This window comes from Silurus meridionalis, chromosome 9 (genome assembly GCF_014805685.1).
Source record: "Silurus meridionalis isolate SWU-2019-XX chromosome 9, ASM1480568v1, whole genome shotgun sequence".
Taxonomy (NCBI): domain Eukaryota; kingdom Metazoa; phylum Chordata; class Actinopteri; order Siluriformes; family Siluridae; genus Silurus; species Silurus meridionalis.
This window is the reverse complement of record NC_060892.1, coordinates 17,683,765-17,706,489: the sequence shown is the minus strand read 5'-3', so window position 1 is coordinate 17,706,489 and position 22,725 is coordinate 17,683,765. Positions and strand designations below refer to the sequence as shown.

General features: G+C 38.7%; 2 protein-coding genes and 1 non-coding gene across 5 annotated transcripts in view; 1 reads left to right on the top strand and 2 right to left on the bottom strand.

The window, feature by feature from the left end:
* stk33 (serine/threonine kinase 33) overlaps positions 1-9,545 on the bottom strand; it is a 15,111-nt gene extending 5,566 nt beyond the window's left edge. Inside the window, exons 1-5 of one of the 2 annotated variants that reach the window (XM_046856838.1) lie at positions 9,418-9,545; positions 5,450-5,557; positions 1,677-1,790; positions 1,493-1,597; positions 1,260-1,398 (exon numbers count right to left, since the gene is read on the bottom strand). In XM_046856838.1, the coding sequence (XP_046712794.1) occupies positions 1,260-1,398; positions 1,493-1,597; positions 1,677-1,790; positions 5,450-5,557; positions 9,418-9,420 (469 nt within the window). In that variant the 5' untranslated portion in view covers positions 9,421-9,545. Of the gene's footprint in view, positions 1-1,259; positions 1,399-1,492; positions 1,598-1,676; positions 1,791-5,449; positions 5,558-9,163; positions 9,321-9,417 lie in introns of those variants that run through there. The other variant, XM_046856839.1, reaches the window with a different exon arrangement.
* A 1,083-nt stretch (positions 9,546-10,628) lies between these two features.
* rerglb (RERG/RAS-like b) lies at positions 10,629-22,720 on the bottom strand. Of its 2 annotated transcripts, none has more exons than XM_046857736.1 (6): positions 21,807-22,720; positions 15,506-15,737; positions 14,514-14,570; positions 13,290-13,393; positions 12,943-13,091; positions 10,629-11,673 (listed from the first exon to the last, which is right to left on the bottom strand). In XM_046857736.1, exons 2-6 carry the CDS (start codon positions 15,555-15,557, stop codon positions 11,388-11,390), a joined length of 648 nt encoding a protein of 215 aa, XP_046713692.1. In that variant the 5' UTR covers positions 15,558-15,737; positions 21,807-22,720; the 3' UTR covers positions 10,629-11,387. The 2 variants fall into 2 exon arrangements, with proteins under 2 accessions (XP_046713692.1, XP_046713693.1); XM_046857737.1 differs by having other exon boundaries at positions 13,290-13,363; positions 21,807-21,959.
* trnag-ccc lies at positions 20,715-20,787 on the top strand. Its single transcript has one exon. It is a non-coding gene; the product is annotated as a tRNA-Gly (tRNA).
* Positions 22,721-22,725: the final 5 nt, after the last annotated feature.

The following is a 22,725-nucleotide window of genomic DNA, read 5'->3' as shown; positions in this document are numbered from 1 at the left end:
TACACAAGCTGGGTAATATAAACCTTATGAACTCGGCTGTATGTAAAGACACACCAACATTTGGAGCCATTTGGAAAGCACACATATTAATCACTATTCCTCTGCTGTTCATCGTTAACGACTCATTAGCCTTGTGTAATGGTGTCTCCTTGCCGTGCAACGTCCTAAATTACCTTTAACTGGAGATTTCGGAAGAAGAGAGAAAATTGCAGCGCGTCCTCCGAATCAATTAAAACGAGCTGATATTTAGTCTGGCAGTTGGTATATTATCTTGTAATTAGAATAAGCCTGGAGCCTGGGAACGAGGCGGAGAGTTAATGTGGCCGCAATCAGCACGGTGATTATCAGATGTCAACGAGAACAAAGTGATGGAGGTCCGGTTTATGATGTGACCAATTTGCCCAGATGTGGAGAACAATCTGTGTACATGACGCCTGTCTCTGAGGGCCGCATCGCTAAAACCATTAAATCATAATGAGATTACGGTTATGAGAATGTGAAGTTTAATATAGGCTGGGGAAAAAAAAAAACACAGCGGACCTCCCACTCAACCGCTCTGGATAATCATGTGTGTTCAAAGCAGCTCATGGAGCTCATTTACATTCATCTGACCACCGGTTTAATAAGTGGAAGTGTGGACAGGATCAGCAGTCTCACACACTACAATAAAAAAAAACCCAGCATGAAACGAGAATTCTGATTTCATACCTTACAAATAAATGACACACACACACACACACACACACACACACACACACACACACACACACACACACACACACACACATACAGTCTGAGTAACTGTGGAGCTTTAAAAAATAATAATGATGTTATAAACATTGGGTACTTATTTTAGCGTGTGTGTGTGTGTGTGTGTGTGTGTGTGTATGTGCTGTGCCCTGTATTGTGTGTGTCTATTGTGTGCATGAGTGTCATTTTATGTTGTGAGTGAGCGAGTTTGTGTGCATGTGTGTGCGTGTTGTGTGTGCATGCATGTGTGAATGTGTATTGTATTGTTGCGTGTGATGTATTGTGTGAGAGAGAGAAAATAAAAGAGAATGTCTGTACTGTGTGCTTATTGTGTGTGATGTATTGTGTGTGTCTATTGTGTGTATGTGTGGGTGTTTGTGTGTGTGTGTGTGTGTGAAAGCGAGAAAGTGAGAGACAATGTAAGTTGTGTGTGAGTGTGTTGCATTGTGTGTGCATGCATATGTGTTTGTGCATGTTGTATTGTGTGTGCGTGTGTGTGTGTGTGTTACCATGTTTGTGCAGATAGACAGTGGCATCGGCTAAGCTTCTGATTATGTGTCTGGTTTCCTCTTCACTGAAATGCTTTTTATTCTCTAAGAGCTTCTTCAGCTCTCCACCTTCACACAGATCCAAAACCAGGTACATTTTCTGCAACACACACACACAAACATACACTCTGGGCCTCCATAAAATCTCTAAAAAGAACACAGTTCTTCAGGTGCGTTCTCATCTCAATCTTTACCTCCGACGTCTCAAACACCTCCTTCAGGTGGATGATGTGCTTGTGGTGTACTCTCTTCAGAATGCTCACCTCTCTCTCCAAGAGCCTAACACCTGAACTCCCAGCCTGCGTTAAAGCACACAGCAAGCAGTCAGACGAGACCCCAGACACAGGCCGTCCTCCACCCCGCTATCTGCACACTTACCTTGTCTTTGTTTACCCTCTTAATCGCCCACTTCTTCTGAGACTCCACGTGAGTGACTTCACATACGACCCCAAAGCTTCCTTGACCTAGTTTCCTCCCGAAGGAGTAGATTTTCTGTGGATCCAAATGAAAAGGGCAGCGTTAGGTCGAGCAGTACACATTTCCTTTTTTCTACCCCTCCGACAGTAAACAAACACTCTCTGCCTGCCTTAATGGGGACACGATGAGGGTGATGAGGGGTAAGCGGGGCAGGAGAAGGAGGGGGGAGAGGACGAGGAGGAGGAGGCAGGGGGGGTTGGGGGGGTTGTTTTTCAGCCCTTCTCATGCTCTATTAAGTCGAGACCTGAATCCTTAAAGTGGAACTTAATTTTCGAGTTTGCCAGTCTCTGGAGTTCGAGAGAATATAGTATTTCTAATCAAGTTACAAATGATTAAGTTGCTGCCGCAGTTCATTCAATCTCAGGTCTAATTAACTCGATCATTATCTCGACGCATGCAAGGCTGAGCACAGACTGCTGCGGATTTGGCAAAGACGGCGCTTGGGGGTCCCGGGAGAGGGAGGACAAGGCCGAACAGAGGCACGGAGAGGTGCAAAATGCCTCCAGGACTGTGGGGAGAGCTGTGCCTAAGGCAGCCAGGGGGTCAATAACGTAAGCTTTCGTCCATTCTGATTTGACCCTCACTGTAACCTACTCACTGTCTTTGACACAATAGACTGTGGATGGGTCTCTTTGTAGGGGCTTTAAAATGGTGCCCATATGGAGCACTTTTTTCATGTTAGCAAGTTAGTTATTTGGTTACTTTTTGTTGTCCATACTGTGGAAATTTGTCTTTGGCTTTACTATACAGTATAAAGTGGAACATCAAACAAATACATAAACACAAAATAATCATTTAACACATTTAAATACACTGACACTATATATACACTATATATTGGGACTTTTGCAGCCATATTTATTTTTTTCAAAAATGTTACCACAAAGTTGGAGGCACACAATTGTACAGGATGTCTTTGGATGCAGTACGTTCAATTTATCCTTCATTTGAACTAGAAGACCCAAACCTGTTCCATCATGACACTGCCCTTGTCCACAATGCAAGCTCCATGAAGATATGGTTTACATGGTTTGGAGTGGAAGATCTTGAGTAGCCTCCTATAGAGCTCTGACCTCAACCATACTATACCTCAGTACCTGACTTTACTAACACCATTGTAACTGAATGAACCCAAATCTCCACAGACACACTCCAAAATCTAGTGGATCATCTTCCCATACTGGACGTTATTATAACAGCAAATGGGGACTAAATTTGGAATGGTCTTCTAGTCAGTGTCCACAAGCATTTGTCCATATAATGTAAATTGATTTATAAGTATTGGTTTATAAGGTTTGGATATAGGACATATGCATACAACTGGGTATGCATATGTCCTATATTCAAACCTTACAAACCAATACTCCTGACTCAGCATATATTAATACTCTAATGCCAAATGGTACCAGTGAAGTTGATATGCATTTTTCCTCTCTGGTGATTGCATACACCTTTTACCTTGAACTTTTATTTATCGTTATCTCATTTACAGGTCACACTAAATAACAACAATCTTGCAACTTTCAGCATGAGACCTTTGTACTGAGATCTCCTCACTTTTGTGTACATTTTTATGTAAAGTTTTGAGAAGAAGCAACTAATACAAACAATCGTCAGTTTCCGTCCTCACAACTCTAGACCCTACCTGCAGTTAGTCCCCCCCCCAAAAAAAAAAAAAAAAACATAAGCGTGGTTTTATTTTTCACCTGCAATGCACAAATCACTTATTACATTTGTACAGACACATATAATGAGGTATTAAATACAGTGGCTAAGATGCCTAGCTACTGAGCTAGTACATCCAACTCGTTATCGCACAATATATCTACAGATGTATGAAGCTGAGTGTGTAACGTGATTAAAACTCAAATTTAGAAAGAAGGTTATATAAATTATATAAAGAGCTGTAGATTAGCAAATGTCCAAATTCCTACTTTTATAACTTTCTATTATTAAATTCTGTTAAGATGAAGATTTTGCTCATCGGCCCAAAAACCAGTACACAGAAGCTCCAGCATCTCAACCTGCATTTAGAAGGATGTTCTGTAACTACTAGTTCAACAGTAAAAGGCCTGGGACCTATTTTAGACAGCAACTTGTCTTTCAAATATCATATCAACCAAGTTACAAAAACAGCCTTCTTTCACCTTAGAAATATTGCTAAGCTAAGAAACATGTTGTCTACATCTGATGCAGAGAAGCTCGTCGATGCAATCATGACCTCCAGACTGGACTATTGTAATGCATTACTAGGTGGATGTCCTGCGTCATTAATAAACAAGCTACAGTTAGTTCAGAATGCAGCAGCCAGTGTTCTCACAAGGTCGAGAAAATATCACCATATAACCCCAATCTTATCATCCCTACACTGGCTACCTGTTAAGTTTCGAATCAACTACAAACTACTGCTACTTAGTTACAAAACACTAAATGGTTTGGCTCCCATGTATCTTTCCAGTCTTCTAACATGCTACAATCTGACACGCTCCTTGAGATCTCAAAACTGTGGACTATTTGTAGTTCCTAGAATAGTAAAGTCCACTAAAGGTGGTAGAGCATTTTCACATTTAGCTCCTAAACTCTGGAACAGTCTTCCTGACAGTGTTCGGGGCTCAGACACACTCTCCCAGTTTATGTGCAGATTAAAAAAAAACTTATCTTTTTTAGCATCCTACACATAACACACATCACATATCATAACCTTGTGCTCCATTACATCTGATCACATTATCAACTTGTGCTGTTAATATCATGAACAGCAGCTACACTTATTTCTCTCCACTGCTTCTCTTTCTCTACCCATCCCGAGGCATCCTGAGGTTGCGCCAGCCCCAGTCACGTCCCACCTCATGAAGATTTTGGACCTTTAAAGAAGTAGATGCCGCCTCTGCAAACATCCCGAACCATCTAGAGACGTACCAGCGCCAATTGGATCCCACTTCATGAGGAGTTTGGACATTGGACCTCTTTGAGTGTTTAAAGGCTCTGGCATGGAGAATCTGGTGTTGGATCTGTGATGATCGCAAATGTTGAGCTATTTTATGAGTTGCTCAGTAGCTCGTAGTTTTATAACCATAAATGACTGTAAAGGACTGTAGAAAGATCATTACTCATAATCTTACACTCCAGTGCTCATGTTAGTTCTCACTCTCCAGTGTTCTGTATTGTTTAAAGATTTATAATCACACTCTTGATGTCACCCAAATGAGGATGGGTTCCCCTTTTGAGTCTGGTTCCTCTCAAGGTTTCTTCCTCATAACATCTAAGGGAGTTTTTCCTCGCCACAGTCGCCATGGCTGCTCATCAGGGATAAATGCACATCGTTCAAATTCTGTAAAGCTGCTTTAAGACAATGTCTGTTGTGAAAAACGCTATAGAAATAAACCTGACTTGACTTGACCTTGTTATTAATGTTATTAGCATTTGATAAATGAACATTAAATCTATAACATTAACTCTACACTCCAGTGTTCTGCAGCAAAAAAACTTTTCCCTAACTTTGTAGCTTTAATGTACAAAACTCAGTTGGGTAAGAATGTAGAGTTAAAAGAAATTTAGCCAGACCACTCCCACAACAGACCACGATAGTGGTGTTTGTGTTAAAGTTGAGAACTTGCTGAGTCGGAAAAGAAGCAACAAAAGAGAAAGAAAAAAAAACAACAACAGTGTACTACCTGAATTTCAGATTCATCCCTCACGCGAGTGTGTGGCACCCTTTTTTCTGCACTGTTCACACGAGTCCACGCCGTTGCCATCTTTTCACCGGATCCAGGAACATCAATCTGAGTCATGCAGGAGAAAAAAAAAAGGTGTGTTTTGTGACCTGCACATTAAAGGTCCAGATATTTCTTTAAAACAAAGACAACTTGCTTTTTTCAATTTAGAACACACTGTCTTATTAATCTACCTTTTTCATTTTGCTTTAATAAAAAAATTATAAATATTATGTAACCTGATTTAAGAATTATCCCCCCTCCCCCCCCCATTTTTTTTTTTGCAAATGTCAAGATGCTGAACAAATTACGTTTGATACGAGTTCACTAAATTTATAATCCTATTATAAATGAGATATTCTTGGAATAGCTTAGTAATATAATTTGATGAAATATTAAGAGAAAAGAATATAATTTTACAGGAGGAAAAGGAGGAGGAGGAGGAGATGGAGAAGACGGAGGAGTGAAAAATGCATAATAGCATTGTGTCATGAAGGTTCACAGTGACGTATGCATTCAAACAGATTACTCACTAATACAAAGTTACCACCGGCCATGTGACCAACATGAGACTTGAAAGGGAAAAAAATATATCTTTTTTTTTTTTCATTTGTCCTCTGAAGAGAATCTTCAAACACAGAGAAATGTTCATACAAAGCGCTTCACCTCACAGTCTCCACATGAACAGTTAAGCACAATTAAGTCGAGTTGAAAAACGCTCTCCAGAGCCAAATTAAATGTAAAGCAATTACGTCGTGATGACTGGGAGGCGCCGGAGTGGATCCGCTGAACGGGCTGTGATTAATTATTAACGAGGAAGCAGTGTCTTTAACCTGCTCTGTTTCTGGCTCCTCATAACAGCGCTGTCTGTGCCATTAGCGCCTGAAGATCATCTAATCAAAACCATTGTGATGGGCTCTGAAAAAGCCCAATCAGCTGCATCATGGCTCGTTTGAGAACGACAGAAGCGTGTGATGAGTGTATCACGGAGCTCGGGACATGGGGACAGGAAATGAGATATGGAGGTCATGGCAGGGAGACGTGTGACCTCGGGAGCAGATCAGCATTTGCTCAGTCCCGCCGGTTTTAGAAAGAGAGAGAAATCGTGAGACTAGGAAAAGATCTAGGCTCTTACCGGCTCAGATACATGACAGAACACAATAGAAAATGTAGTCAAATAAAAAAAAAGTGTGTTTAAGTAGTATGCTAGTATTTGACCGTCTGTTCATGGCGTCCTGTTACAGTAATAAAGTGGAGTTACTGATACCACCCAGAATAATTTCCTATAACAGCACGCCCCCTAGTGTTTTATTCCTCTTATGCTACAACTTATAAACAATGAACTTCCTATTTATTAAAGTAAAACGTTCAATCCTGGGATTTTTTTTTTTTGTCTGTGGAAAATCTTTGTGGACACCTGACCATTTTTAACATCCCATTCCACATTTAGTCACGATTTGCCGCTAGAATAACCCCCACTCCTCTGGGAAGATGTTCCACTAAATCTTCGAGTGTGCTTGTGGAGATTTGATTGAATTCGTTTTAGCGTTCACCTCATCTAAGCGTCAAGCCTCGAACTCTGATGTACTCAAAACCCTCACACCCAACCGCTTTTGTCCCCAAAGCCTACAAGCTTTGTGGATGTACAGATTGTAGCACTGTATTATTACCACACATCTCCTATTTATTCTCATTGTTCTGTTCCTGATGCGCGACACGGCACATCGCTTCAGTCAGAAATGTCAGCAGCTCGGGTTTTTTTGTGGGTTTTTCCGCGTGACATTTATTCACTCTGGAGATTACGACTGCTGTAAACACATGCAGTGTCCAAAATGGTGCCCTATTCACTACTGCATACAGTCGACTGTTTATTGGTATGTGTGTGTGTGTGTGTGTGTGTGTGTGTGTGCCAGAAAGAGATGTCGAAAATTGTAGTGGAGAAAATCTAGTGCGCTCTTTTAATCTCATAATGCATCGCAAAACACAGTGAGATCAGAGATCGACGTCTGATGCAGATTTCTCACAAGTAAAAACAGGGAATTAACTCCTCTGTGTGTGTGTGTGTGTGTGTGTGTGTGTGTGTGTGTGTGTGTGTGTGTGTGTGTGTGTGTGAGTCTGGGAAAGGTGAGGGATCAACACAGATTCACACGGGAGGAGTTTGTTAATGATCTCAAGGGAGCTGGGACCACAGTCACCAAGAAAACCACTGGTAACACACCAAGGTCCCTCTGCCCATAAATGCACATGAACAGGCCCCTCTGAAGTTTGCCAATGAACACCTGAATGATTCAGAGAAGGCTTGACCTCAAGAACACCATCCCCACTGTCAAACATGGAGGAGGAAACACTCTGCTTTGGAGCTGTTTCTCTGCTAAGGGTACAGGAAAGCTTCACCACATGAACGGGTCCATGTACTGTAGAATCTTGGATGAGAACCTCCTGGCCCCAGCCAAAACACTGAAGATGAGTCTTCCAGTATGACAATGACCCAAAACATATGATGGTCTTTTAGCCCATTCCAGGCCTTGTGCAGGTCTACAAACTTTCCCCCGAGTTCCTTTGTCAGCTCTTTGGTCTTGCCAATGATAATGGAGTTTAAATGGAAGAGGTTGATTCTGTGACGGGTGTTTTTTTATCCACATAACGAGTTGATATTAGGAGTTCTTTCCTAAAGGGACACGATTAATTGGGTCTGTGGGAGTCAAAATTCGTGCTAATTTGTTACGGGATCAAATACTTATTTCACTCAGTCAAATACAGATTAATTTATAACCTTTCTGAAATCTGTTCATTTCTTTGTAAGGGGGTAAACTCACAAAATCAGCAGGGGATCAAATAATCATTTCCCCCACTGTAGCTTCATGCAACAGATTCTTACAGATCCACACTTTACCTCTACACCACACTTCATTTACTAAACACTCAATTTAGCAAAGAATTAATTACTGCATTTACATGGGATTTGCAGTGAATATGTACAAAAGTAAGTAATGGCAGCCTGCAAAACAATTATATAAAATCAGTAAGGAATTAAAGGAGGTTCAAATCGATTTATAGTTAAATGTATTGTTATGAATTTTACCGTAGTTATCATGATCACCCGAAGACCAATCAGTGATCATTTAGCTTTTATTTTGATTTTAAACCTGCATCTTTATATTTACAGTAATCAAATATAACGGGTTCGGTTATACCCACTTCAGTTCATTTTTTTATCTGCATTCTTCATAAAAAATACAAAATAAAAAAGTTTGTGGTGTCATGACCAACGACAACTTTTTCACCATCAAACAATAAATCTGCTATTTGAATTTATATTTGATGAGTCTTCACAAACAAAATTTCGTGTATTAGTTTTTCGATGCAATTTAGCATCTCATAAAGCTTCATATGCACGCCGTGACGTCAGGTGGAGACTTTTAGCGCCTAGTAAAGGCAATTTCCCCTGAAAACAATCACAAATGATCTAAAGTTCAAGTTTCTGTTAAAACTCGGTAAAAAAAAAAAAAAAATTACTTTCATTTGTTTAATATATGTATGTATGTATGTATGTATGTATGTATGTATGTATATATATATATATATATAAAGATATAAAATGTGAACACTGAGATGTCACAATTGATTATATAAAAACAGTCGAGTATAAAAAAAAAAAGCTAAACATTTTTTTACCTTGTGTTTAATCCGTTACTCAGTTGTGTTCGTGGGAAATTAATACTTAACTTGGTAAAAGAAACAATAATAATAATAACATTAATACTGATGATAATTTAATTTGTTTTTCGCTAGCTGAATCTACACGACCGCGCGAGCGTGCGTAACCATGACAACTGAGCGATTTTCACTTCCGCGTTTTAGAGCAGCAAAAATTCTCCAAACTGAACACGCGTTCCTTTCATTAATTAGTAATTAAAAAATGTACTTGCCATCAGTCCTTTTTCTGTGTGTAAATGTTTCTCTGCTGTGTGTCAATATCTCTGCTTACGAAGAATTCCTTGGGAGACACGCTCACAAACTTTAATCCCCTCGAGACTAAAAAGTGAATAACTACGGCAAGCACTGAGGGTCATAGAAAAACGCGAAGCACACAGTGGACTTATTATCGTGACTAGGGTGTTTAATGGATTAATCAGTTTACTGATATTGTTTAATTCTGTGTTTATTGTGTTTCTATTAATGTTGTAGCTTTTAAATGATAACATTTTTATTATTATTAATACTAAAATTATTCATAATTATAATAATAATTCTATAAAAAATATGAAAATAATATAATAAAAATTAGTTATATCTGGGTGTTTAAAAAAATTGTTTTTCAGTCCACAGTAAAAAAAAAAGAAAAGAAATAAAAATGTACACATTTTCTTTACTAGATGTTGTCTCCATCTAGTGGTAATAAACTGTATTAACGCGTGTGGCCCTTTATTAACTTTCTAATGTAATTTTTTTTTACCAATAACACTAAATAAAACCACTTTAATCCTGCAAACATTAATGATTTTCTTCACAAGATATTTTCATAAATTTCTTTTTTTTGATAACTACAAAATAGAGATGCTAAATGTTAATATTATACACCAGGTATAAGTTAAATCAGGATGATCATTTGTTTAACTATTTTATACCATTTAATTGGAAGCGATAAATCCAAATTATATCAATTTAAAAATGAAAAATGTACACTTAAAAATGTATGTCAGATTTAAATGCTATTCAAAATGTTTGAGTGATATTTACTTAATTTTCATCATTTTCTATTAGATGTCAGACACTGTCCAAAATTCCTCCAATATATTATGTTTCATTATATTTTAAACAAATTTACATATGTGGGTGTACCTTTTTTGTGGAGATCAAATGTTCACAAAATGATACAATATATTGTGAGAACATCTGATTCATCTTCAATAAACAGTTTTATTGTTTATTTGTTTGTATCATCCATCTTATTTATTAAGACTGAGGATATATGTTGCAATTTATCTGTGTGCACTATACAATTTTATAATATAACCTCAATCTTTTCATTAGAATATTGTTTTTGTTCCTATGAGCAAGAAACAAGACAGAGTGCATTGTGATTTACTTATTTTAACATCAATCCACTGCATTAAGTTAATAAAAAATACACTGCAGGTTACAACATTTATTTAATGATTTTATTATAATACAAATTAAATGTATTTATGTACATACAAACATGTTTATTAACTATTTATTTATGGATGCTTGGATGATTGTTGAGGGGGTTAAAATACATTTTGAACATGTTGGAGTTTACAGGTTAATATAAGGATGTAATGTGAGGCTCCTACATGAAAGATTCTGTTTCAGCTACATTAGAAAAGATGTGTTTGCATGCTTGTATGTTTGTTTGTTTGAGCTAAACAGTATTTATGCAGATTTCTGTTCGATTTGAACATTGTCATGAATATTTCTAGAAATCCATGTAAATCAAAAACACTCATTAGCTGGTGCTCTAGTTAAAATATTTTATGCATAAATGTTGCTTCTCTGAAATAAAAAGTACAAAAAATCTTTTTAAGAGTGTGTGTATAATCTAGAACCTTTCAGGAGTGTAATATCCCTGACACCTTGTAGACTTTTTTTTTTTTTTGGGGAGCATTCTTCAGAGGTACTGTAAGGTTTTGTTGGATAATGAAGGGATCTTAACCTCCTATAAATAAAGATTTCTTCTCTGCATGCTACATAATTATACACAAAAGCTTAAATCTAAATGAGCAACTGAAGAAGCTTTAATAATTCTACATTTCTGAATAGTGAGGTTCTGTTTGGGCTTCTTCCCTCAGATGAGCTCTCATTGCCAGTTGTTAACATCAAGTTCTTCAAAATATTTCAGACTTCAAACCCTCTGAACATTGACAGTCAAAGTTTTTTACACAGACTTCCTCCTCTTTCCAAACACGTTGTTGATCAGCTTGGCCATGGATTTCGATCCGCTGTAGCGCCGGCGTTCAGATCTGTGCTTCATGTGCTCCATGATATGTCGAATGAGTCTGGTGAACAGGTTGGAGATGTCAAGGTAGTTCTCAGCAGCAGACACTTCCTGAAAGAAGCACTTGTGCTCCAGGGCAAGAGAGCGTCCTTCTTCCTCGCTCACCTGCCGGCTGTGACAGAGGTCCTGCTTATTTCCTACTAGGCAGATGGGAACATCCATGTCTCTGTCCGGAAGCAGACACAAAGCCATTAGAGCAGATCAGAAATGAGATTCAATGCTTTCTTTATCAAAAGAACAGTTTGACTACTTTTGGAACATAATCTTAACCTCAATATACAGAGTTCAGGATTTCAGGATATACTGTATAATGATGACAATGATGATGATGATGATGAGGAGGAGGAGGAGGAGGAGGAGGAGGAGGAGGAGAAGGAAAAATAAGGAAAAATATAATGCTACTGCATCCAAAGACATTCTAGAAAAAGAATAGAAAAAGGGATAGTGCATTTGAAAAGTGATTATGAATAAGCCCTGACTAAGACACGCCTTATGTTTCTTGTTGTTGTTAATGATGATGATGATGATGATGGTGTTGTTTGTAGCATACATTTCTACCTGAATGTGTAAAAATGCCTGATGTCTTTCTAGAATTATTGTAGCATTAAAAACTACTAAATACCATTTATTATTATGTGTGTATCCTCATTCGTAACCATTTTCTCAAAACCAGCCTTCACTGCTGTAATGCCTGGAAAGAGGCACTGAACAAATCTGTCAACAAATCTGAACAAATCATCTCAGTTGAACCAAATTCAAAGTTTCACTGGGATAAAGGCAAATTATCACCGTGAGTGCTGAGTTTAAGTGCTTTGTTTATTGATCAATTTTGCCCCCTACTGGAATTTTTTTACTTTAATTAATTACCCTCAAGATTTTAATTATGATCAGTGTGTTATCAGAGATATTTTACTTGTGAGAGCTCTCTGACATGTGATCACAAGAATATTTTGGGTGAAATTAAAGTCCGTTCAGAAACTATGTTTAGATAATTGCATGTGAAGGCATGGAAGGCAAAATATATTAAAGATGATGATGTTCAACTTGTTCTCTAATAGATTCCATCTGTCCTGCTTCATGCTCCACCTGCTGTCTTGAAATGACTTTTAAATGACACACGGCTGGCTCACAGATGCCTCTGACTGTTGCAGCGTTTAATAACAGCACATTGGATACGAGTCTAATGGTCCAGTTAGAGTTCAGATTCACAACAGAAACTAAAACAGGAATGAAAATGTTCCTGTAGCTTTTTTCATTAATATCTGAATGCATGTGCATCCTGTTTAACATGATCCAGAGCTGTATTTTGCGTTCAAAATGGCTCAAACTCAATCCTCATCTCCTGTATGTACTTCATTAAAGCCATATTTATTCATATACAGAGTCATTGTGAGGGATTGGTCTCAAGGTCACACACTCTTTGACCTACACTCACCCTTTACAGGTCTCCCGACGGCTCTCTCTGATCTGCTGCAAGATGTTTTTAGCATTGAGGAAAGACATCCCATCACTGATGGTGTATACCACCACAAAGCCGTCTGCCCAGTCCACCGGTTCCTCTAGGATGCATCTGCTTTCCACATTCTGCCAGAAACACAGAGGAGATGTGGAGATGTTATCAGGAACATCATGTTCCTCTAGAAAAGGACACACCTCTGGGTTAATGAACATAAGTCCTTTTACAGAACCATGCAGAAAAGAAATTAGGAGAGTAGAATTGGACGAGGTTCCAGATGCAGAAGAAAGACACATTGGGAATTTTAACTGCATATAAACATGTACCTGTGAGCACGGATCAAAGACTTCCAAGTTCAGCTGTCTGCCATCAATGGAGAGCCTTTTTTGATATAAAGAATCTACCATAAAAAGGGAATTTAGACACACACCAGTAGTGCATCAAATAAAATGTATTAAAATGCCTAAAATGTGATATGATGCAAACAGCATGTTCTTCAGGGTTTTTGGCATCACAACATCATTAAATAAAAAAAAAAAAAGTTAAACTCATGATGGACATGAAAAACATTTGTCTCTACATAAAAGCGAGCATGATCTCATGTACATAACACAAAATCATATAAAAAAAAACGTATAAACATTAAACTCACAGTTAGAGGGTTTGTTGGTGAGCTACTATATTTTCAGCAGTCCTTTCCTTATACAGTATTAGAATAATTATAACAATATTGGAAACATGTAAGGAACACTATAACCATGTAAGAAAGATTGGAGTGGAATGCAATTAAATGGACTGGAATGTACAAGATTGCACTAATCTGGACTGGTCTGGACTGTGTTGTACCGAAGTGGAGTAAAATGGAATTAGAAAGGAGTCTGGAATGCTATGAACTAGATAGTACTGATTGGTACTGCACTGGACTAGACTAGACTAGATAAGACTGGACTACACTGAATTGTACTGGATTGGAATGGAATATAATGGAATTTATTGCATTTATGCTGTACTAAATTGTACAGGAATAAAATGAAATTTACTGGAACAGAATCGAATATACTGGATTAACTGTACTGTACTGGACTGAACTGGACTGTACTGGGGTGCAGTGAAATGTACTAGACTGGACTAGACTGGAATATTAAGTACAAAAATGGAATGGAATGCATTGTACTAGACTGAACTGAACTGGACTGGATTTCACTGAAATGATAATACTGAACTGTACTGGAGTGGACTGGATTCTGTGATTGTTGTATGTAGCACCATGGTTCAGATGGAACGTTGTTTCATTTCACTGTGTAATGCGTCAGCTATATATGGTTGAAATAACAATAAAAGCTTCTAGATTTGACTTAGATTCGAATGTACTGGATTAGACTGCACTTTACTGGACTAGATTGTGCTGTACTGTACTAGACTGGAATAGAATGGAATGGACTACACTGGACTGGAATGGAAAGTACTGGAGTGTATTTTATCAGGCTGTACTGAACTGAACTGCAATGTACTGGATTAGACTGCATAAAGCTGGACTGAACTGTACTTACTTGCATTTGATGCATATTCTCCAATGAAGCGCTTGGTCAGAAATCTCACCAAAACCGCTAAAGACAAACACATTACAGAGATTTTATTACTAATGCAGCTCTGGCAGTGATGTGAGGTTTAATTAAACTGTATGAATAAAAGATTCTATATCAAAGTCTTGGCCTGGGATCTACAGAGTTCTGATGAACAGCAGGTTATATTTATAGGGTTTTTATGAGCATATTGTTCACTTGCATGTTAACATAAAAATTCGTTTTAGTTACTTGTTCGTTTTTTGTAAGACATACAGTTACACACAGAGCTGCTCTCTCTCTCACCACAGTAAAGCATCTGTCCTGCAGCTGTCACTTAATTTACCCATATATTTTCTCCCAAAATCCCCATTAAGACATTCCGGCTGCATCCACATGTTATCTCCAATGATCAGAACCACGAAAAAAGTAAAAGTGGCTTTGATACCCTCTCTTTCTCTCTATTTAATAAAAAAAAAAATGGAAATTGTAATAATTTTATACTACATTGTCAAAACTTTGCATAGAAAAGTATTGTTATTAAGCAAGAAATTCAGTTACATATAATTTGATATCAATTATTTATACAAATAATTCCATAACTAGTATTTTTTTTTTATTCCGACAAAATATTAAAATAAAATAAAAATAAATTAAAAATATTTAAATAAAATAAATACTTACTATTAAGTTGCTGTGATGCATAGTAAATCTATTGCAGGTTTATTAACACACTGGGTGTGTGCTTATATCTGCATTGTGGTTTCATGATACTTTCAGATTCAGTGTGGTGAGACGCTGCAGGTTTCCTGCTGTCTTTTTATTCCACAGGTTTATTTCACGTGTGTTTTGTGTGTGTGTGTGTGTGTGTGTGTGTGTGTGTGTGTGTGTGTGTGTGTGTGTGTGTGTGTGTGTGTAGGTGTGTGTAGGTGTGTAGGTGTGTGTGTTTGTGTAAAGTGCTGAAGAGATAAAACACAGACCTGATTTCCCAGCTCCCTCGCTGCCAAGCAGAGCCAGCTTCACGTCGTTCATGGCTGCAGAACTGACCGAGACTGGACACCGTGTTCCTTAGCTGAGGAGAAATCAAACCTTTCTCTGTTTTTCTCTCTCTGTGTTTTTTCCTCCTTTACTTGTGCACATAAACGCTCTGATCTCCACTTTCTCCTCCCACACTGTGGAGAGTTTAACATCAGGAGTTATCAGGAAGTCATTCTGAAACAGATGGAATTTCACCTACGTGATCTATTAGAGGATTTTTTTGTTCACAATTTACTGACAAAGTTATTTTCCTCACAAAGAGCCATGACTCGAAACTCATAAACTATAAACCTCTTTTTCTTTGTGTTCTTTATTTGTTAGTTTGTTTGGTTGTCATGACATTCAATGAAGTTAAATGGGTTATTTTGTACATAAAAGGTCCCTGAGGTGTGTTTTTACACCCAGCCTGAATTATTTATCACTTCCTCATGTTCACAACTCTGCAAAAACACTGTTCTTTTTTCATGCAAGCTTGTTTTTTAACCTGGGACCTTGTGTGTGATTTTTGATTACATGTGAGGAACATCAAAACATGTATTTCAGAGTTATCAACTCAAGCATGAACAGATCATGAACTCAAGTAACATCAGGTGAATAATATGTGATTTAAAAGGTGAATAAAAGCATACATGACAAATATTAAAATACATGCACCACATGTGTAAAATGTGTGAAACTTAGGGAAAAAAGTTTCATATCTGAATCACATGATTGCTGATCACACAGCAGCTGTATAATGATCACATGGATCAGATTTCCTTAAAACTATGTTTCATTTTTTCTGCTTCAGACAGTTTCAAAGATTCCAGTAACCTTTTAAAACTTTAATTTCATGGCTTGCTGTGATGTCTTATGTTTTCTGCTGTTGACAATCTTAACCGGTTTGGCTCTCTGTTTCTCTCAGTTTCCTGCTGTGTTTTATTTCGGTTTTGCTAGATGAGAACTTGCAGAACCTCTGGAATGGATCATTGAAGGATTAAATAAAAAACTATATATATTTTTTATTTAATTTACTACCAAATAATTATTAGACTATGTTTTTTTTTTAAACTGTTTAACATCAGGAAATAAAAAAATATTGGAATCTAGCAAAAGGCGGAGATTTTTTAACTGGCAGGGAACATTAGTGACAGGAGAGTAACTTTGCCTGATCCCTTGTACTGATTGGTTGTGCATATAGTACTGTACTTCCCTTTCAGGAATTCATGCTGTGTCGGAACGCTTTGTCAATGCTCTAAATAATGAGTCTAATCAGTGAAAATTGAAGGCAGGCTGTCACCGTCGGGGTGACGTCACAACCAGGAAGTATAAAACGCACATGAAGAGAAGCCGGCTTCAGCTTCTGTTTGTTCATAAAGTGCTTTGTGTGAATTTTATGGTTTTGTCTGTCTGTCTGTCTGTCTGTCAAAAATATAAAATTAAGGCATCTTAGAAAACCAAGCACATGTTTCGGCTGTGTGCTTCTCCCTGCCCCCGTTTTATTATGGTAAGGGATAAACACAGTTTTTGTGTGGCTTGTTTGGGAGCGGAGCATGCTATTTGCCAGCACTGCGCTCGCATGACTATGCATCTGCTGTGCACCCGGCCGTTTCTGGACATAGCTTGGCTGGCCGGTGAGCATAAAGCCCCTTCCTTGGGCAAGCTCAACAAGCGTTTTTTGTGCCAGAACAGAGAAGAGCCTTGAAGTATACTTACCTCTTATTCTGAGAGAAGGTGGTACCAGTCGAGCAGTGCTGGAGGATCTCAAACAGCGTGGTGCAGTGTGAGATGTGATGAGGTCTCTGAGGTAAGATGTGCTGGTCCATTTTTGGCCTTGTAGGCCTTAAAACGACAAGAGACTGAACAAGCACCTGGGCAGCCTGTGTGGACAGAAATGGTCGAATCCTTCGGATGTTGTAGAGAAGAAATTGACAGGAACAAGCCACATTAGTGACGTGAGAAGAAGGACAGTTTATTGTCCATAGTTACCCCAAGGTTAGGATCAGTGATTGAAGGGGAGAGCAGAGAGTCATGAAGAGTTATTCAGAGATCTTGACCTGAAGATGAATCTCCAGGCCGTTCTATGGCCGCCCTTATAGCCACCGATGGACATCTGTGGCTTACCCTGTCCGAAATATCTGACAGGGACAAGGTTGTGCTGCTGGACTCCCCACTATCTCCTTTGGGCCTGTTCGGTGACGCTGTTGATTTAGTAGTCGACAGGTTCCAGGAGTCCAAGAGACAATCGGTGGCATTCCAGTGGTATCTCCCACACCGCTTTTATAGGGCTGCTCGGCGGGCGCAGCCTCGACCCCAACCCCGCACTTCGTACCACCAAGTGCAGATACAGAGCATTGCAACACGTTCTCCCCCACGCAGCACCCTGGGTCAAAGCCCTGTGAGGTGACAGATCTGAGGACTGTCATCTCCAGGAAGAGGGCTTTAGCCAAAAGGTCCTATCCCGACCTATGGAAGGATGACCAGAGGGCGTATAGCACCGCTTCTCCCATCAGGGACCTGGCTTGTTAACCCTGCCACAAAATGCATTTTAGGGCATGGCCAGCTCCAGCGAGCTCCCTCTATGGGTTCTGCCCAGCACTGCTGTGGACCAGGAGGTCTCGTCTCTAGAGCCGCGTCAGGGCACTGCCTCGTTTCTAGACATGCCGTAGGTCGGTCTTGAGAGGCTGATACCCTTAAAGCGAGCACCTGGCAGCCTGGATGGCTCCGCCAGACGTGTCCTGGTGGGTTCTGCACACCACTCTGCATAAAAAAGCGACCTACTCTGGTAAGAAGCGAGCAGACACTCTCCTGAGAAAGGAGGCCATCGAGGTGGTCCCTCTGTCAGACAGAGAGTCCGGGTTCTACAGCCGGGACATCATAGTTCCAAAAAGGACGGTGGATTGCGTCCTATCCTAGATCTATCTCAATTATATCGAGGATTGGATGATATTAGCTTGATTACCAGTTAGCAGTCCGGCATCGAGATGTTGTTCTTACTCACATGAAGGAGCTGGGGTTTCAGCTGAATGCCGGATAGAGTGTGCTTTCTCCATCACAGAGAACCACGTATATTGGCGTCATATGGGATTCGACAACTATGCGCATGCAGTTCCTAAACTTCCAAGACCTCTGTGACGCTGCAAGCTGGTCCACCCTGCTCACCTTTGACAGGTTTTACAACATTGACCTCTGGCCACTCCTGGCAACTCTGTCCTTCGACCTAACTGTGCTCATTCACACTAGTCAGGGACTGGTCAGTGTGGTGGTATTGGACTCTCATTCTCAAAGCGTTCCGACACAGCTTGAGTTCCTGAAAGGGAACGTCTCTAGGTTGCGTATGTAACCCTAGTTCCCTGGGGGAACAAGACGCTGCGTCTCTATGCACACCTCCAGCGTCCCTTCAGCGCTTCCTTCTCAGTTACAGAAGCTTAAACCAGCTTCTATCCATGTGCATTTTATACATCCTGTTCGTGACGTCACCCCGTCTGTGACAACCTGCCTTCAATTTTGCAGTCGCGTTTCCAAGCGTTCTGACGCAGCGTCTCGTTCCCTCTGGGAACTAGGATTCCATACGTAACCTAGAGACGTTCCCTGTACAATACTATACTACACTGTATCATACTATACTGCCTTGTTCTATATATTATACTATACTACAATGCACTGTATTGTACTATACTATACTACACTCTACTAAACTATAATATACTGTACTGTGTTACACCGCTGTAATCTACTGTTTTATATTACACTGTAATATATTACATTCTACATTATACTCTACTTCACTGCACTGTACTAAACTACACTCTAATATATTGCATTGCTATTGTTATCTCCACTATAATAAACTCTACCATACTGCACAATTAAGTACTTCATTATATTACAGTGTACTGCAATATATTTTTACTGTACTTTACTACATTATAGACTGCACATTTTACCAAACTGCACAGTGCTATACTTTAATATAAGATACAATAAGACTGTAGTACAGTGCTATATTAACCTTTCCTGCATTTCAGTGTGCTTAAATATACTGGTTGTTGTATTGAACAGTACTACACCATGCTATGCTATACTCCACTGTGCTTTGCAATACTGAGCTTCACTGTATTGTTTTGCACTACTGTTTTGCATTACTATAACTATACTGTACTGTGATGTCCTATATTGTGCAGCAATGTATTGCACTGCACTATCCTATTCTATTCTAGATACCATATTGCACTAGTGTATAAAGTGTACTGTACTGTATATACAGAGAGAAAAGAGTTAAAAACGATTTTTTTAGACAGATGAAAAGGCTGAACTGGTCCTTTTTCAACAAACACACAGCAGTAAATCAGAGAAGCTAGTGAATGCAGCACACTGAGACGGCTTTAATGGCTTTTTTGGGTTTAACTGCACAACACTGACCTCTGAGCTCATTCAGCTGTATGATCTAATGCTCTCTGAACATCATTCAGCACTTATACAGGCACACCAAAGAGTGAGAGAGCGAAACAATTACAAGAAAATACTGTTACCTTGTTTCAAAAATAGTCATAACAAATGAGCTTTCAGAAATCTGAGGGAGTGAAAATGAGGTCAGAGAACAGAAAAAAGGATTTCAATACTGGCACTGTCGATGTTACATCATACCCATTAACGGTGTCCTTCTAGGGACACAAGTTTTATCCCACAGTTTTTAGTGAAATAATCCTGACCGAAGTCTAATCAGATTGAATTCTTTCAGATTGAAAACGATTAAACTGAAAATGTGCTGTGAGAGGAGATTTATACAATCTGCACATGAAACCATCAGTTTACCAAACTAGGAAAGAATTTAATGTTTGATTAGAATTTTGATTAAATAGAAACTTAACAAGAGAGTGTTGTGCCTTTCCAAATCATGTCTAGATAAATAAACTGTTCAACAGGTAATTGACTCCAATTGACCCCAGTCAATGTGTAGAAACATCGCAGCATAGATCAAGTGAAATGGAAGACACCTAATGTGATTTTCAAGTGTTGTTGCAAAGGTTCTAAATACTAATGTACATGTGATATTTCAGTCAATCACAGACATTTTTAGAATTCTGTTTTTACTGATTATGGGGTACTGGGTGTAGATTAATCAGAAAAAAAACTGAAATTTGAACGATTATACTGCGTTATCACTGAAGGTCCCCTGGTGGTCTAGTGGTTAAGATGCAGCGCTCCCACCGCTGCGACCCGGGTTCGATTCCCGGTCAGGGAACCAACCCCAGCCACTCTCAGTGCCGGTCCCAAGCCCGGATAAATTGGGGAGGGTTGCGTTAGGAAGGGCATCCAGCGTAAAACATGTGCCAAATCAAACGTGCGGAGGATCCGCTGTGGCGACCCCTAACGGGAGAAGCCGAAAGAAAGTTTTATACTGCGTTATCACTGAAATGGATTATTCTCCTTTAACAGCACAGCCTCAAGTGTTCTATTCCTCTTTCACCACAATTTACCAACAATCATTTGTTTTCTTAAAGAAACTAGTTAGTTCCTGTTACTTACATTCTAGCAGTTATAAACACTCGCTCCCTTATTAGCTTCTATTTGTTCTCTCTCTTCAACTCAATAAAACATAAAAACTTTATCTTATATAATATTACAGATAAATTAAGTGTAATTTCCAAAGTTTTGAAAAAACGTACAACTTTACCTCTAACTGCTACAAATGCTGAAACTGGAGACTTATTCCATCAATGTTACATCAACACGTTTATCCTTACAGAAAAACATCACTATATAAACGATCTCAAACACACACACACACACACACACACACACACACACACGTGGTAATACAAGTTGTTACTATTGGACAGAGATGGCAAAAGTACACACTTCACTCAAGTGGAAGTACAGATACTCATGTTGTAAAAGACTGGTAAAAGCTGAAGTACTGACTACAGGTGATCAGGAATTTCTCTGTTCTCGGTCATGTTAACATCTCTGACTCCCACTGTCTCAGGAAATGATACAGCAGTGGTCAGTTAAAAAAGCCACACAATGGCAGGAAATATGTTGATGGTCTAAAAACGGCGTGCAGTGAGAAGAAAAAATATCGATCATGTCACCAAATAGATTAAAACTATAGTAACGAGCCTGTTCTGAAAATGTATGAAGTAGAAAGTACAGATATTAGTGTAAAACATTTAATGAGAGAAAGTAAAAAGATGTCCAAAAATAAATAGTGAAGTAAAGTACTAAGACCAAAAATTACAGAAAATAAGTATTTGTACTTACTTTCCACCTCTGCTATGGGAACAATAGCACTCTTTAAAACAAGCATTTGAACATAAACCTGCACTACTGTCAGAGCTGCTGTTATAGAGAAGGAATCAACATCAGGAAACCACAGATCTGTCGAATAAGGGGAACAATCACACTTTTCTGAACTGTTGTAACTTCTATGTCAATATAGTGGTTCTTTATTGTGGTGAGGAAGTTTAACGATGAGAACGTTCACATGAAAGAAGCTCTGTGTTCTGTTTTGGTTTTGAGGTACTTGGAATCAAAAGGTGTAGGACAAAGATGTTTCGGTGTGTGTGTCTTATATGCATAATATGCATTTAAAATGAACAGATTTACTGTATCCATAAAAGATAGTCACAGAATGTTTTTCAGCAGTAATGAAAGAATTCAGCATTCTCCTCCTGAATGCTTCTATCATTATGGTTTAAACCCAAACTGAAGAACGGATGCAGATTTATTGGTCTGTAAAGCAGCTCACTCACATCACTGCCTGAAAAACTCCCATTCTTTCACTGTGGAAGCTTCAATTACAACACAAACATTCAGGATTTAAAATATATATTTCATTGTTATTGTATGCGACAAGCGCTTAGCAACCGAGTGTGTGTTGAGTGTGTTTTCGCTGGCTGTAATTCGAAGAGGCAGTTTCTCTTTTACATAAATTATGTTTTCTTTTCTTTATTTTAGGATCTCAAATTTAGCATTTCAAATACATTTCTGAGATTTAATGGTGTTTGCCTCAGCTCAGCTGGATGAAAGAATATTAATGATTAGTGGAAAAAGATTTCTGGATGGACACCAAATCTGAAAATCTGACTGAGGTTTTCTTTTAAACTGTTTTAATATTAAGTCAAGATGGTGTAAAAACAAAAGAGAGAGAGAGAGAAATAGAGAGCGAGTTCATTGTGAG